Source organism: Panulirus ornatus, chromosome 6 (genome assembly GCF_036320965.1).
Source record: "Panulirus ornatus isolate Po-2019 chromosome 6, ASM3632096v1, whole genome shotgun sequence".
NCBI lineage: Eukaryota > Metazoa > Arthropoda > Malacostraca > Decapoda > Palinuridae > Panulirus > Panulirus ornatus.
The window spans coordinates 7,812,686-7,827,494 of NC_092229.1; the positions used below are offsets into that span (position 1 = coordinate 7,812,686).

The following is a 14,809-nucleotide window of genomic DNA, read 5'->3' on the forward strand; positions in this document are numbered from 1 at the left end:
CTTCGAAGTCGAGCGACCTTCGGAAACTCTCCCAGAGCGGGTTGCCAGACACCGCCGGGGCACGGAGTTGGCTTGCGCAAATAGTCTCAACGAGCGATAGATTTGATAAGAGGAGGAGATATAATCGCACCATCATTATTTAAACTGTCCGGTGCATTCTCGTTTTGACAAGGGAAAGGCGGGAATTGTTCTGCGTCTCCGTCTTGGGTCCTGCTGCCGTTCCTTTTTACTCTCGTTGGAGTTAACATTTTATCATATATATATATATTTTTTCTTTCTGCCTAGAGTGAAATCAGTTATTTGTGCTGATTGGACTGGTAAACTATCATGTTTTCAGTTACATATAAGCCATAAAACATAGAGCAATATGTACGTTTTTATCACGATGTTTAAAACATTATTGGAGAAAGATGGTAAGAAGGAAGCACATGAGAGTATAAAATGCAGATAAATCTATACGGAGACGCTATGACCAGAGTGTGGAGGGTGGGAGTGATGACCAGTGTGGGGTGGTGGGTTTGGTCGTGTGGGACGGCGGGTTTGATTTTAGCGGTGGGTTTTATTAGGGGTTGGTCGTATGGGATGGTGGGTTTGATTTTAGCGGTGGGTTTTATTAGGGGTTGGTCGTGTGGGATGGTGGGTTTGATTTTAGCGGTGGGTTTTATTAGGCGTTGGTCGTGTGGGATGGTGGGTTTGATTTTATTGGGGGCTGGTCGTGTGGGATGTGGGTTTGACTGTAGTGGTGGGTATATCAGCGGTGGAGGTGGATTTGGCTACGGCGGTGGGTATGCCTGTGGCGGTGGTGGTGGTGGAGGAGGAGGTGTGGTGTTGGTGATGGAGGTAAGCCACGTAATGCCTGAGGGTGAAGATCATTGTTGTCCTGATTACCAGCGGTGGTGATGGTGGTGGTGGTGAAGACTCAGTGTACTACAGAGTTCACTGTGGACGGGAGCGTCAGTGTGGTGCACGACGGAGCCCTCATCGCTGACCCTCACTACTGTCATAAGGGGAACTTATTTGCCAAGTGAGGGAGCCACCTGTCTTGCCTCATTCCTCCAAGTGAGGAAGCCAACTGCCCTGCCTCATTCCTCCAAGTGAGAGAGCCACCTGCCCTGCCTCATTCTTCCAAGTGAAGGAGCCATCTTCCCAACCTCATGCCTCCAAGTGAGGGAGCCATCTGCCCTGCCTCATTCCTCCAAATGGGGGAGCCACTTGCCCTCCCTCACTCCTCACTTGTTGACGTATTGCACTATATACCCTCCACCTGCCTTTGCTTAACGCGAGGCATCTTCAGGATGAGAGCAAGATGGAACGTTTGAAAGTAATGATGGTAGACGACATCTTTCCAATCATCATCATCCCTGACCCTAGCTATCCCTCCTGTTCTCCTGGTCTCCTACTGTTATTGTTGATCTCCCAACAGCCTGGAGGGCCGCAACCACACACACACACACACACACACACACACCCGCCACACCTGCCTGCCAGCGTAGGACACTGCGACAGTACCTGCCGCAGGTGACACCCGCTCATCACCTCACCTCCTGCCCCAGCCCAACATGTTACAACCACCACCACTACAAGGTAGCCATGGCGCGCTGCCATACTCAATACAACCCACTCTCTCCTGCTATCATTCCCACACTTAATATAAGCCACTCTCTCGTACTATCACTTCCACTTGTACCTCAACCCACTCTCTTTTCTTCCTTCTCCCACACTTAATACGACCCACTCTCCCTCCCACTGTTGTTCCCACTGACCAGTCCTCTAGGAGAGTTACTAGATCGCATACCACTTGAGTACTTCCATGCTTCCTTAAAGTCTTCATCTACGACATGCTTCATAATCCACACGTCATGCTTCACAACACCCTCGTCCACACGTCATGCTTCACAACACCCTCCTCCACACGTCATGTGTCACAACCCCTCGTCCACACGTCATGCTTCACAACACCCTCGTCCACACGTCATGCTTCACAACCTCTCGTCCACACGTCATGCTTCACAGCCTCTCGTCCATACGTCATGCTTCACAACACCCTCGTCCACACGTCATGCTTCACAACCTCTCGTCCACACGTCATGCTTCACAACCCTTCCTCCATACGTCATGCTTCACAACACCCTCGTCCACACGTCATGCTTCATAACCTCTCGTTCATACGTCGTGCTTCACAACACCCTCGTCCACACGTCATGCTTCACAACCTCTCGTCCACACGTCATGCTTCACAACCCTTCCTCCATACGTCATGCTTCACAACCTCTCGTCCACACGTCATGCTTCACAACCTCTCGTCCACACGTCATGCTTCACAACCCTTCCTCCATACGTCATGCTTCACAACCTCTCGTCCACACGTCATGCTTCACAACCTCTCGTCCACACGTCATGCTTCACAACACCCTCGTCCACACGTCATGCTTCACAACCTCTCGTCCACACGTCATGCTTCACAACACCCTCGTCCACACGTCATGTGTCACAACACCCTCCTCCACACGTCATGCTTCACAACACCCTCGTCCACACGTCATGTGTCACAACACCCTCCTCCACACGTCATGCTTCACAACACCCTCGTCCACACGTCATGCTTCACAACCTCTCGTCCACACGTCATGCTTCACAACCTCTCGTCCACACGTCATGCTTCACAACCCTTCCTCCATACGTCATGCTTCACAACACCCTCGTCCACACGTCATGCTTCACAACACCCTCCTCCACACGTCATGCTTCACAACCTCTCGTCCACACGTCATGCTTCACAACCTCTCGTCCACACGTCATGCTTCACAACCCTTCCTCCATACGTCATGCTTCACAACACCCTCGTCCACACGTCATGCTTCACAACACCCTCGGCCACACGTCATGCTTCACAACCCCTCGTCCACACGTCATGCTTCACAACCTCTCGTCCACACGTCATGCTTCACAACACCCTCGTCCACACGTCATGCTTCACAACACCCTCGTCCACACGTCATGCTTCACAACCTCTCGTCCACACGTCATGTGTCACAACACCCTCGTCCACACGTCATGCTTCACAACACCCTCGTCCACACGTCATGTGTCACAACACCCTCGTCCACACGTCATGCTTCACAACCCTTCCTCCATACGTCATGCTTCACAACACCCTCGTCCACACGTCATGCTTCACAACACCCTCGTCCACACGTCATGCTTCACAACACCCTCGTCCACACGTCATGCTTCACAACCCCCTCGTCCACACGTCATGTGTCACAACCCCTCGTTCATACGTCATGCTTCACAACCCCTCGTCCACACGTCATGTGTCACAACACCTCCTCCACACGTCATGTGTCACAACCCCTCGTCCACACGTCATGTGTCACAACACCCTCCTCCACACGTCATGTGTCACAACCCCTCGTCCACACGTCACGTCTTCACAACCACTCGTCCACACCTACAACAGTTCAGTATTCTTCCCCCACAAGATCGATTCATATATTATCAATGTTGCAGAAAGTCTCCTTACCGAGCAGTGGGGTGGACACCCCCTCTCCCTTACCATCTCTGCTTAACCAGACCTCTGACCCTATGATTCCTGCAGTCACTTTCAATTCCTGTACCTATATATGGGGGACAATCACCGCTGCCGTCCGCTCCGACACACGAGCCACACACACACACACTCCCCGACACCTCATGACAGTCGTAGGGACCCGCGCGGAACCTGTTTAAGAGGCGATACACTCCCGAACCCCAGGCCAGGGCAGGGTTGGTTAGGGGCACGGCAGGGGAGCGGCTGGGCAGGGTAGGGCAAGGCCGGAAGGGGCAGGGGAGGAGGAGGAGGAGGAGGAGGCCTGGGGGAGCAGCTGGGCAGGGTACAGGGCAGGGGAGGCCTGAGCAGGGTAGGGCAGGATAGGGCAAGGCTGGCAGGGGCAGGACAGGGCTGGGAGAGGAAGGGCAGGGTTGTGTAGGGTAGGACAGAGCTGACCAAAATTCCACCCATCCACAAACAACGTCACTTCAACACTCATGCTACAGGCAAGCCGTGATACTGTACACTGGCGGTGTAGTACACCCTGGACGGTACACTCCTGAACAGGCCTAGAACCAGTACACCCATCCTGTGTAGCAGCCTTGCAGAGGTGTACAAGTGTAGTAAGTACACAGGTGGTGAGGCAGCAGACTTACCTGGTGTAGATGACGTGTGGCAAATTAACAAAAGACTCACCTGGTGTAGTACACAGATAGTGTGTGGGGACAACACAAGACTCACCTGGTGCAGTGCACATATGGTGGGTGGGGACAACACAAGACTCACCTGGTGTAGTACACAGATGGTGTGTGAGGACAACACAAGACTCACCTGGAGTAGAAGACAGTTGGTGTGTGAGGACAACACAAGACTCACCTGGAGTAGAAGACAGTTGGTGTGTGAGGACAACACAAGACTCACCTGGTGTAGTACACAGATGGTGTGTGAGGACAACACAAGACTCACCTGGAGTAGAAGACAGTTGGTGTGTGAGGACAACACAAGACTCACCTGGAGTAGAAGACAGTTGGTGTGTGAGGACAACACAAGACTCACCTGGTGTAGTACACAGATGGTGTGTGAGGACAACACAAGACTCACCTGGTGTAGTCAGCCTTGCAGTAGACGTTGTGTTCCCGGATGAAGCAGGAAGGCTGGCGGTCGAGTGCCAGCTGACAGACGCAGCACCTGAGGCAGGTCTGGTGCCAGGAGCGGGAGTTGACCCGCAGGAGGAAGCGGTCGGCGATCACATCGTGGCACCCTTGGCACACCTCGCCCCCGCACCCCTGCGACGCCACCACCGACAGACCCACACTATCTCCGCGTGGCGGCGACGCTCGCTCCCGCTGCAGGAGACGGAGCCAGACGAACGTACTCAATATAGTGTTGACAAGATTGGACCGTGAATGATGGGCCCTAAATTTTCGACTCATCATTAGCACGAATAAGAAAAATCATGGCTTAAATGAAGTGGACAGACATTGCATTATGACACCAAGAAAATGGGGAAGACATGATCTATAGTTTATGTAAATAACTCTGTGGTAAATGATGACTTCTTCGCAGCAGATCTATCAAAACTTGGTGGACACTCTCTCTCTCTCACGCCCTGGGCACACGACAGGAAAAATGGCACAAGTGTCACGTAAATATCGAAGGATGGGAAGGAAATACATCCAAGTGTGAGCGTTGAGGTTCATGTGTCAAGACGTGAAGGGAGGTCGCAACTCTCAGAGTCGATGTGAGACTTCAGTGAGGCAGTCGAGGTTCATGTGTCAAGACGTGATGGAGTTCGCAAGTCTCAGAGTCGATCTGAGACTTCAGTGAGGCAGTCGATGATTCCCCCCGATGTACGGTGGTGGTGTGCGTAGGTCGATCTGAGCCAACAGGTCTTATGTCTAAATGTCTTGAGGTATCGGCCCTGGGGACCTGTGAATGAACACCTCCAATGGCATAGAGATTCGCAGGTCTTGTGTCTACTTGTCTGAGACGTTTATACTGGGGACTCGTGGATCAGATGGCTTTTATTTAATGCCAGACGTTCCAGTTAACAGGTAAGAAGATGCCTCATTAAGGCCCGGCTCTGTGGCAAACAAGAGGGGCAAGAGAAGGATAAAGGACTACATAGGAGATAATGAGGGGTCCATGAGTATCATGAACTACATAGGAAATAAATGAGGTTCTATGAGGATTATGAGCCGCAACTGTGTTGTTTCAGTAGGGTGGTGGGCCAGGCGCTGCACACATCTTAAACTACAAGGATAAGCACGGAAGGCTCGAAAAAGTGACTTTCTGGGATAATATCTCATAAGTGAACTCTTGAAGGATCATGCAGACACATGAAGGAGGCGTGGGTCCATATGATCATGCAGACACATGAAGGAGGAGGCGTGGGTCCGTATCATCATGCAGACACATGAAGAAGGAGTCGTGGGTCCATATAATCATGCAGACACATGAAGAAGGAGGCGTGGGTCCATATAATCATGCAGACATATGAAGAAGGAGACGTGGGTCCATATAATCATGCAGACACATGAAGAAGGAGGCGTGGGTCCATATAATCATGCAGACACATGAAGGAGGCGTGGGTCCATAGAATCATGCAGACACATAAAGGAGGCGTGGGTCCATATAATCAACACATGAAGGAGGCGGCGTGGGTCCATATGATCACCTTCCATCCAGCGGGATAAGAGCAGACCTATCCCACGGTCTTCGACGTACCGAGGAGATGAAGGTAATGCACTCAGCGCCATGTACATAGCCACTATCCCCTACCCTGACGATGCCAAGGGAAGCGGTAACAACAGACAACAGTACCTCACAAGGAACGTCTACCAGCACAGTAACAAAGGGAAAGAGGCAAGACATAAAGCATGTCACATGGGGTCCCCCAACTGACGCTTGCCTGTGTTATTGTCACACGTCACTGGAGGATCTGACAGCAAGCTACATTACAGACTTGTCACGACCACTGTGCCCTGGAGGGTAGCAGGTGGTGTGGTCGTCTCTAAGGCACTGCTTTGCACTATGTTCACTTTCGACGGACGACGCGAGTTCGTAAGAACAAATAACTACACCCGGGCAGACGAACGATGATTAAATGACGACACTAAGGAGCAATATGAAGAGACTGAACAACCTTATCTTTCTCTCATTAAGTGTTCAGTTGAACACTTAAATCGAGACGAACCCACTCAAGTGGCCATCTTCAAGCAGTGCTGTACCCTTGTGTAGCTGGACACTCTGTCTCCCCCGGCCAATCCCCACACACCACCCCCATCAGTGGCAAGCAGGAGGGTTCTTTTCAGCGTGTGTGTGTGTGTGTGTGTGTGTGTGTGTGTGTGTGTGTGTGTGTGGTGCGCCAATCCTTGCACGGCAAAGGGGCTATAGGGCACGGGGCCGTTCGAGATGCCTGCTGCCAGTCAGCAGCCCAAACTTTCATACAGCACCAAGGCTTTGAGAAGGCGGGAGAAATAAAGGGAATGCCAGCTACGGTGATCTTGGGGAAAACAAATGCTTCAAACTTTCAAGGCAAAATTAAGGTTTGGCTACGATCTACTGCCGACTGGAGTCGATCATCACCACTCCACTTCAGGTATCTACCTCGCGACCAGGACGAAGATTACGCGTAGATTTAAAGCCGCGTAAAAGTGATTTACACACACACACACACACACACACACACAAACAACCACTCACACACACACACACAAACAACCACTCACACACACACACACACACACACACACACACACACACACACACACACACACACACTCGCACAAATACACATGCTGACACACGCAAAACGCCTATCCACACATACAGATAAACCCACAAACGTGCACACACACACACACACACACACACACACACACACACACACACACGTCCGAGATACAACCAGACTCCTGACAACCACAACCATGCCCTGAAGATGATAAATCAAGGCTTGGCCGGACGCAGGGGCGCCTATTCCACGCTGCCGGAGGTGCGGCGATGTGGGTGCGCGCGCGCGCGCCCCTCCGCCGACGTCTTTTGTCAGCGGCGGGGAGTTGAAGGTGGCGACTCGGGTGGGTAATTGAATCCTCGGGGCACTAGCGGCCCCGGACCTAGGCTGCCTTAGCCTCGCTCATTATCGCCTTCGTATCTACCTCGTCGGCAGTTTTAATGACCAGCCACGGGCGAACGGGAAGGGTGTGTGAGGAGAGGAGAAGGGGGAGGAGGCGGTGTGTCGTGACCAGGCCCGAAACTCGAACGCTGACCCATAGCCACAACTGATCGAAAAATTCGTTGATGGCGAACTTCTACAGCGTCGTGAAACACTCCCAATCCGCCTCTGGGAGAGCTGTTTTCTAAACCTCGTAAGTCCCGTTTTTCACCAGTTTATAATTTCATGTATGTATATATATATATATATATATCTCGCCACACATGTGTGGCGAGGTGGCGATGGAAATGAATAAAGGCAGACAGTGTGAATTGTTTGCATGGGTATATATGTATGTGTCTGTGTGTGTATATATATGTGTACATTGAGATGTATAGGTATGTATATTTGCGTGTGTGGACGTGTGTGTATATACATGTGTATGGGGGTGGGTTGGGCCATTTCTTTCGTCTGTTTCCTTGCGCTACCTCGCAAACGCGGGAGACAGCGACAAAGCAAAATAAATAGATATATATCTCGCATGGTCTTCATAGTGCACGATGTATATATATACCACATCGCGCGGCGGCGTCGCCTCAAGGAACAAAAAGAGTGTCGCTGACGACCGGGTTTCTGCCCCGCCGTAGTTAATAATCTAAGCACAGTGGCCGCTCCGTTATCGCAATCAGTGAGGAGGTATAACCTGCCAGCGGGCGGAGGGTAGGCTCGGGCCACAGGGAGGTTGGTGGGTGTGGTAGGAGGGAGAGAGGAGGAGGAGGAGGAGGAGAAGGAGGAGCCGCCAGGGTGATCACTCTACCAACTGCCACCACATGACGCTGCTCCAGCTCCTGCTGCTCCTGCTGCCTACCTCCCACCTCCCACCTCCTCCTACTCCTCCTACCACCACCTGCCCAACACCACCACCTCGCCAATTACCGACCATCAACAACTAGGATCAAAATAAGTTCCATTTTCTTTCTTTTTCTGTTTTTAAATCATGGCGTGTTGCTTGATCTTCAAGTTTTGCTTCCATTCTTTTTACTCTTACGTTCTCTGTTGTCCAGCGTATCATACCTCAGAGTGGGTGCTCGTCGGTGTGTGACTGAGACACACTCTTCAGAAATGGCTTTTTAAGATGTTATTGTTAAAAAAAAAATAAAAGGTTATCCACTCCCCCCTTACCCCGTTTTCTGATAGGAATATATATCTTGGTGTCAGGGAGGTGATCGCTCTCCCCCATTAATATGATCAGGGCGAGAATATCATATGTCAGTCCGTCCGCAGTCTACCCAGCTGTTCATTCTCTTCGTGGGGCTGGTCGATAAATTGGGTAACTGGCTTATGCTAAGGTATATGGACTCGTAGGAATATATATATATATATATATATATATATATATATATATATATATATATATATATATATATATATATATATATATATATATATATATATATATATATATTTTTTTTTTTGCTTTGTCGCTGTCTCCCGCGTTTGCGAGGTAGCGCAAGGAAACAGACGAAAGAAATGGCCCAACCCACCCCCATACACATGTATATACATACGTCCACACACGCAAATATACATACCTACACAGCTTTCCATGGTTTACCCCAGACGCTTCACATGCCCCGATTCAATCCACTGACAGCACGTCAACCCCGGTATACCACATCGCTCCAATTCACTCTATTCCTTGCCCTCCTTTCACCCTCCTGCATGTTCAGGCCCCGATCACACAAAATCTTTTTCACTCCATCTTTCCACCTCCAATATATATATATATATATATATATATATATATATATATATATATATATATATATATATATATATATATATATATATATTGGAAAGGATTACAATTTTGCGCGTGATCAAGTATATTCCTATGAGTCCACGGGGATAATGAAACATGATAAGTTCCCAAGTGCACTTTCGTGTAATAATCACATCATCAGGCGAGACACAAGAGAGAAATATAAGTCAGTTGATATACATCGAAGAGACGAAGCTAGGACGCCATTTGGTAAATGGCATTCAGTTGCTCATCCGTCCCAGCTTTAAAGAAGAAGAAGAAGAAGAAGAAGAAGAAGAAGAAGAAGAAGAAGAAGAAGAAGAAGAAGAAGAAGACTGTGTATCCTACTCAGACTCCTCTGAGGAACATGGACACGTCTGGCGACCTATTTCCAAAACGCTGTCGAGACCTTTGCATTCAGCAGGTCGTCGTAGCAGACGCGTCCTATCCCGCGTCTTGGGCAGAGAACCGGCCCGCCCGCTGGGTCAAGGCTGGGTACATTGAGAGTTTACAAGAAGACAACCTCAGCCTGTCTTTAAAATCTCAAGCCTTAGGGGCCCCCGGGAGACTCAAGCCTTAGGGGCCCCCGGGAGACTCAAGCCTTAGGGGCCCCCGGGAGACATCTGGAATATGGAGGCGACGAGCACTACCAACACTCAAAAACAGCAGGGTAAGGTGGGGGTCCCTTCAGGGCAGGAAGGTCTTCAACTCCTTTCTGTCCAGTGACGACACAGCCTTTCTGTGGACGACAGAGAGTGGAGACCTTTTTTTCCACTATGGCCTCAGCTATCACAGAATACAGGATATCCTTCCTTCATTCACCCACAACCAAGTACTTCATCAACACTCCGTCTAGAGGCTTTGCTCCCCCTAGTGGCCAAGGCAGGCCTAGAACTCCTCTAGAAGATGAAAAAAAGCCACATTTGGTGGAATCTGTTCAGAGGAACTTCATGCAAGGTAGACTGTGTCTTATGTTACGGCTACACACGTAGGTGCTGGGCGTCGTGGCTCCCTCTCTAATGTTCAAGACTAACCCGTCCTGGCGCGTGTGGACACCACTCTCTCTCTCTCTCTCTCTCTCTCTCTCTCTCTCTCTCTCTCTCTCTCTCTCTCTCTCTCTCTCCTCTCTCTCTCTCTCGAGTGTCCAGAGAATAACCTATCTATAATCATTCGTCAAGACTGATTCCTTTGACCTGTTTTACTTCCTTTCTCGTTCAGAGGCGTGAGGTCGTCCGAACGAACGTACGTCATTCATATCAGACCCAACGCCCCACCACACACATGCTCTTAGAGGCGAGGCAGTGTCATGTGGCCACTGGTGGTGGTGGCTGAAGCTACAGGCGTGGAAAGCCCCTTTTTGGACTGTTGTTGGTTCGAGAGAAAGGTTCTGGGAGATGGAGGAGCTACGAAAACGGATTGGGGGGAAAAAAAAAAGGGGGAGTAAAGCAATTAGGTTCGTTGTTCCATTCTTCTTGTTCAACTGGTCTACCTGTGTGGCGGAACAAACCGACCAGAATCAGTCATAGTGACAAGCATAACAATACTCCTCTGCCCGTATGCAAATGTGTCAATGAAGTTGGAATGGAAAATTCAGGTAAAATGTAGAATAAATCGTAAATGATTTATCCTACATCATTTACCTCAGCTGAAGTGTTAACTGTGCACGGAGCTGGTGTAGGTTCGTTGGTTCAAGTCTGGTTAAATCTCCTTCAAAACCAGGTAATGGTATTGGCTCTCTTCGAACTGGGAATTTCAAGCGATTTATCAAAACTTTTAAGCCATATTTCTATTTCATCCAGATAAAAAAAAAAGGGGTCTATCTAAGAGGAGTTTACATGTTTTTTTTTTATTCATTGCAGAAGACAGGTGAAGGCACGTGAGAATATGGAAGATCCACCTTGCACAGGGCGAGCCGTGCGCCACCTCAGAAAAAAAATTCGCCAAGAAAAATAAATTCGAGAGAAAACGATCTCCAGGGCTTGTGTTCCCGCCTCCGCCGCCTCCACCTTTCAAGATGGCGTCGCCCCCCTGGGAGGTGACATATGACGAGCTGAGTGCGTCCCGCAGCGCTTATTACTCCAATAATCACCCAGGCATTGTCTTCCCGCCCCCTTGCAAGGACCTGGACGCCGCCACTCGTATGCATATTTGACTCCTGGTGGCGGAGGGAGCGAGAGGCGTAGAAAGTAGAGAGGGTGGAATGGCTTGGAAGACGCCAACTTCGCTAGAAAGTAGACAAAACGCACGCACACACACAGACACACAGAAACACAACACACACACACACACACACACACACTGGTGTAAAGAGACAACCGCATTTACTTTAAACTCATTGAAGAACTGCTCAAGATCCCTATATGGTGTGTGTGTGTGTGTGTGTGTGTGTGTGTGTGTGTGGCCCTCTCGCTGACCCGGGGAGCGGCGGGCCCAGCCGCCCGTAACAGGAACCCCGGCGTCGAGGTATTAATTATCCGAGCAGAGCATGTGGGGCCACTTTATCACTCTCATTACACCGCTCGGGTCACTCCCTGTGTGTGTGTGTGTGTGTGTGTGTGTGTGTGTGTGGTGCACTGGGAGGAAGTTTTACATTCATGGGGTCCCATCGCCTTTTTTTTAACTGTCCTGACGACCGTACAGCTTCTGAACTTCTGTATGTCGTCTCTGGTGGACAACAATTCAAGGTCTATAGCATTTCTCCTTGTTAACTCAGCTCTCTTCATTCTTGGCCCATCACTGTTGTTCTTCTCTGGACCATTTCGTATTAGTTCTTTGTGTTTACTTTTCCTTAATGCGACTAAACTTTAGCCTATTCTAGTTCGGGCTAAAAGGAGGATGTGAAGAGTTTGCTGGGTGTTTCCTCATCTAGCAATCTAGAATGTTGATTTACTATTTGCCAGGAGGCACCTGGTCTCCTTTGGACTATTCCCCCTCATGTGGGACTCTGGCGACAGGTTAGGGAGGATGTCAACACCCACGTCTTCTTCAGAAAGAGATTATCAACCGACAGATAATATTCATGTCGAGGTTCTCTTTCCCCCCATCCTAATCTCTTCACATGTCTTCGGACTGAGAATTTTCATTAACCATTTACCAGACCAACTTTGGAGATTGTCTGGGTCCCCTTGTAGATGGATGCAATCTCCCTCGCCGTTTACCTCCCTCGTGACTTTGACAATATCCATTTCTGCCGTACATCAAACTTTCAATAGTTAACAAATCTTTCTCTGAGTTTTGAAGAACAACTTTTTCTTCTTTTTTTTTCTTTTCGTGGAGGGTAAAGTGTATCCTGCTACTGCTACAGGCGCAGACGGGGGTAGTTCCTCGCAATTTCGTATTTGTCTTTACCGTGCAAGAAGGGAATTCTACACCCCTGGGGCCCCATCTTTTGAACTTTCTCATCTCTGATCCTCATTTAACTTCTGCATGCTGTCTGTATCTACACATTTATAACTCATATTCCATGCCTTTATACTATAACAAAGACCTTTTTGCATCTTTTGTAATTAATACGTAATTTGTTTAATAGCATGTTGTGGCCCCTTGGCTGTTCTATGTTTGCGCTTTTCTAAGAAATGTTCGCTGATCACGTTATCAAACTGGTTCAAAAACTTAATGTGAGAGAGAGAGAGAGAGAGAGAGAGAGAGAGAGAGAGAGAGAGAGAGAGAGAGAGAGAGAGAGAGAGAGAGAGAGAGAGAGAGAGTGTGTGTGTGTGTGTGTGTGTGTGTGTGTGTGTGTGTGTGTGTGTGTGTGTGTGTGTGTGTGTGTGTGTGTGTGTGTGTGTGAAGCTTCGAGCTCTCAGTAGCACATAATTCTTTCAATATTCAAGAAGTGCATAACTAAAATACTCAACTGAATGTATACCACTTCCCTTTTCCCTCCAATACAACACCCTCAGGCACCATTACTTTGATGGAAGTTCTATCATATATATATATATATATATATATATATATATATATATATATATATATATATATATATATATATATATATATATATATATATAAATAAATTCCTACCCCAGGATCCCCTTGTATCTTTATGATAGCCCAACAGCGCTCAGGAAGTCGGCCACGTCCATCGGTCGGGACCACAGGTCATAAAGTCCATTGATGTCGCGTATGCGTCTATGTGCGGAGTTCAGGGCACTCGAGCAGTCAGTGGTTGGTGTTTTCGTTGTGGTAGCTGCACCGTGGGTACATTAAGGGTCTTGGCATATGTTGAAACGGTGTTTGTAGTGTATTTGGGAATGGGCGATGTACACACAGCGTAGATGGGAAAGTGTGACTCGTGTTTGTCTGGGAAGTGTGGTGTCTGATGGGCGTACGTCTGGTTGGGCTGGAGTTTTAAAGACTGGGTTGGAAGGGTGTGAGGCAGGGGTAAGCTCCTCATATCTATTTGAAGGCCTTCGCGGTTTGTCAGTATAAGTTAGAACCCAGTTTTTGCCGAGGCTTGTTTCAGGGCTGACTGGAAACGCCTCAAGAACTCGAATGGTGCAACGAGGTTGACACCAGCGATTCTCATTTTTCTACAAGGAGCCGAAGTGCGGGACCAGTCACCTGGGGGAGGGGGCAAGACTTAGGGCAGAGCTGATGCCGGCGGCAGCCCCCCCCTGAAGGGAAGGCCCTTTTTCCCCTGACCTTCAACTGCTGAGGGAAACAATATAGACCCGTGTCTGGCTTACATGGTGACAGAGGTCTCCTACTGCTTCGCCATGAGGCATCAACCACTCCCCTGCTGCCGGTATACCAAATAGCTGATAAATCATACATCAGCATACAATACATAATGGCCAGCGGTCTAGAGAGAGAGAGAGAGAGAGAGAGAGAGAGAGAGAGAGAGAGACGATGGCCTTTCCCACTATCACACCAGCTTCCCTCCTATTGCTCAAGATCGCCATTGCCTCACTAAGGAATACAATGGACCTTAAATACACCGCTCCACAATGATACACCGCTCCACAATAATACTCCGCTCCACAATAATACTCCGCTCCACAATAATACTCCACTCCACAATAATACTCCACTCCACAATAATACTCCGCTCCACAATAATACTCCGCTCCACAATAATACTCCGCTTCACAATAATACTCCGCTCCACAACAATACACCACTCCACAATGATACTCCACTCCACAACAATACACCACTCCACAATAATACTCCACTCCACAATAATACTCCGCTCCGTAAGTTAAGTCACAGACATTACCTCGACATAAATAATTTCCTCTGACAGAACGTAATCAAATAGAATCAACCAAGGGAGAGAGATCTCCATATCACTTAAACTCTCTTTTATATACATCACTTA

At 48.9% G+C, this 14,809-nt stretch overlaps 1 protein-coding gene across 1 annotated transcript in view; it reads right to left on the reverse strand.

Moving 5' to 3' along the window:
- The window catches only part of LOC139749265 (LIM/homeobox protein Awh-like), a 154,734-nt gene that overhangs the window by 50,547 nt on the left and 89,378 nt on the right, over positions 1-14,809 (reverse strand). The window contains exon 2 of the mRNA XM_071663002.1: positions 4,631-4,875. Within this exon, the coding sequence (XP_071519103.1) occupies positions 4,631-4,875 (245 nt within the window). The remainder of the gene's footprint in view (positions 1-4,630; positions 4,876-14,809) is intronic.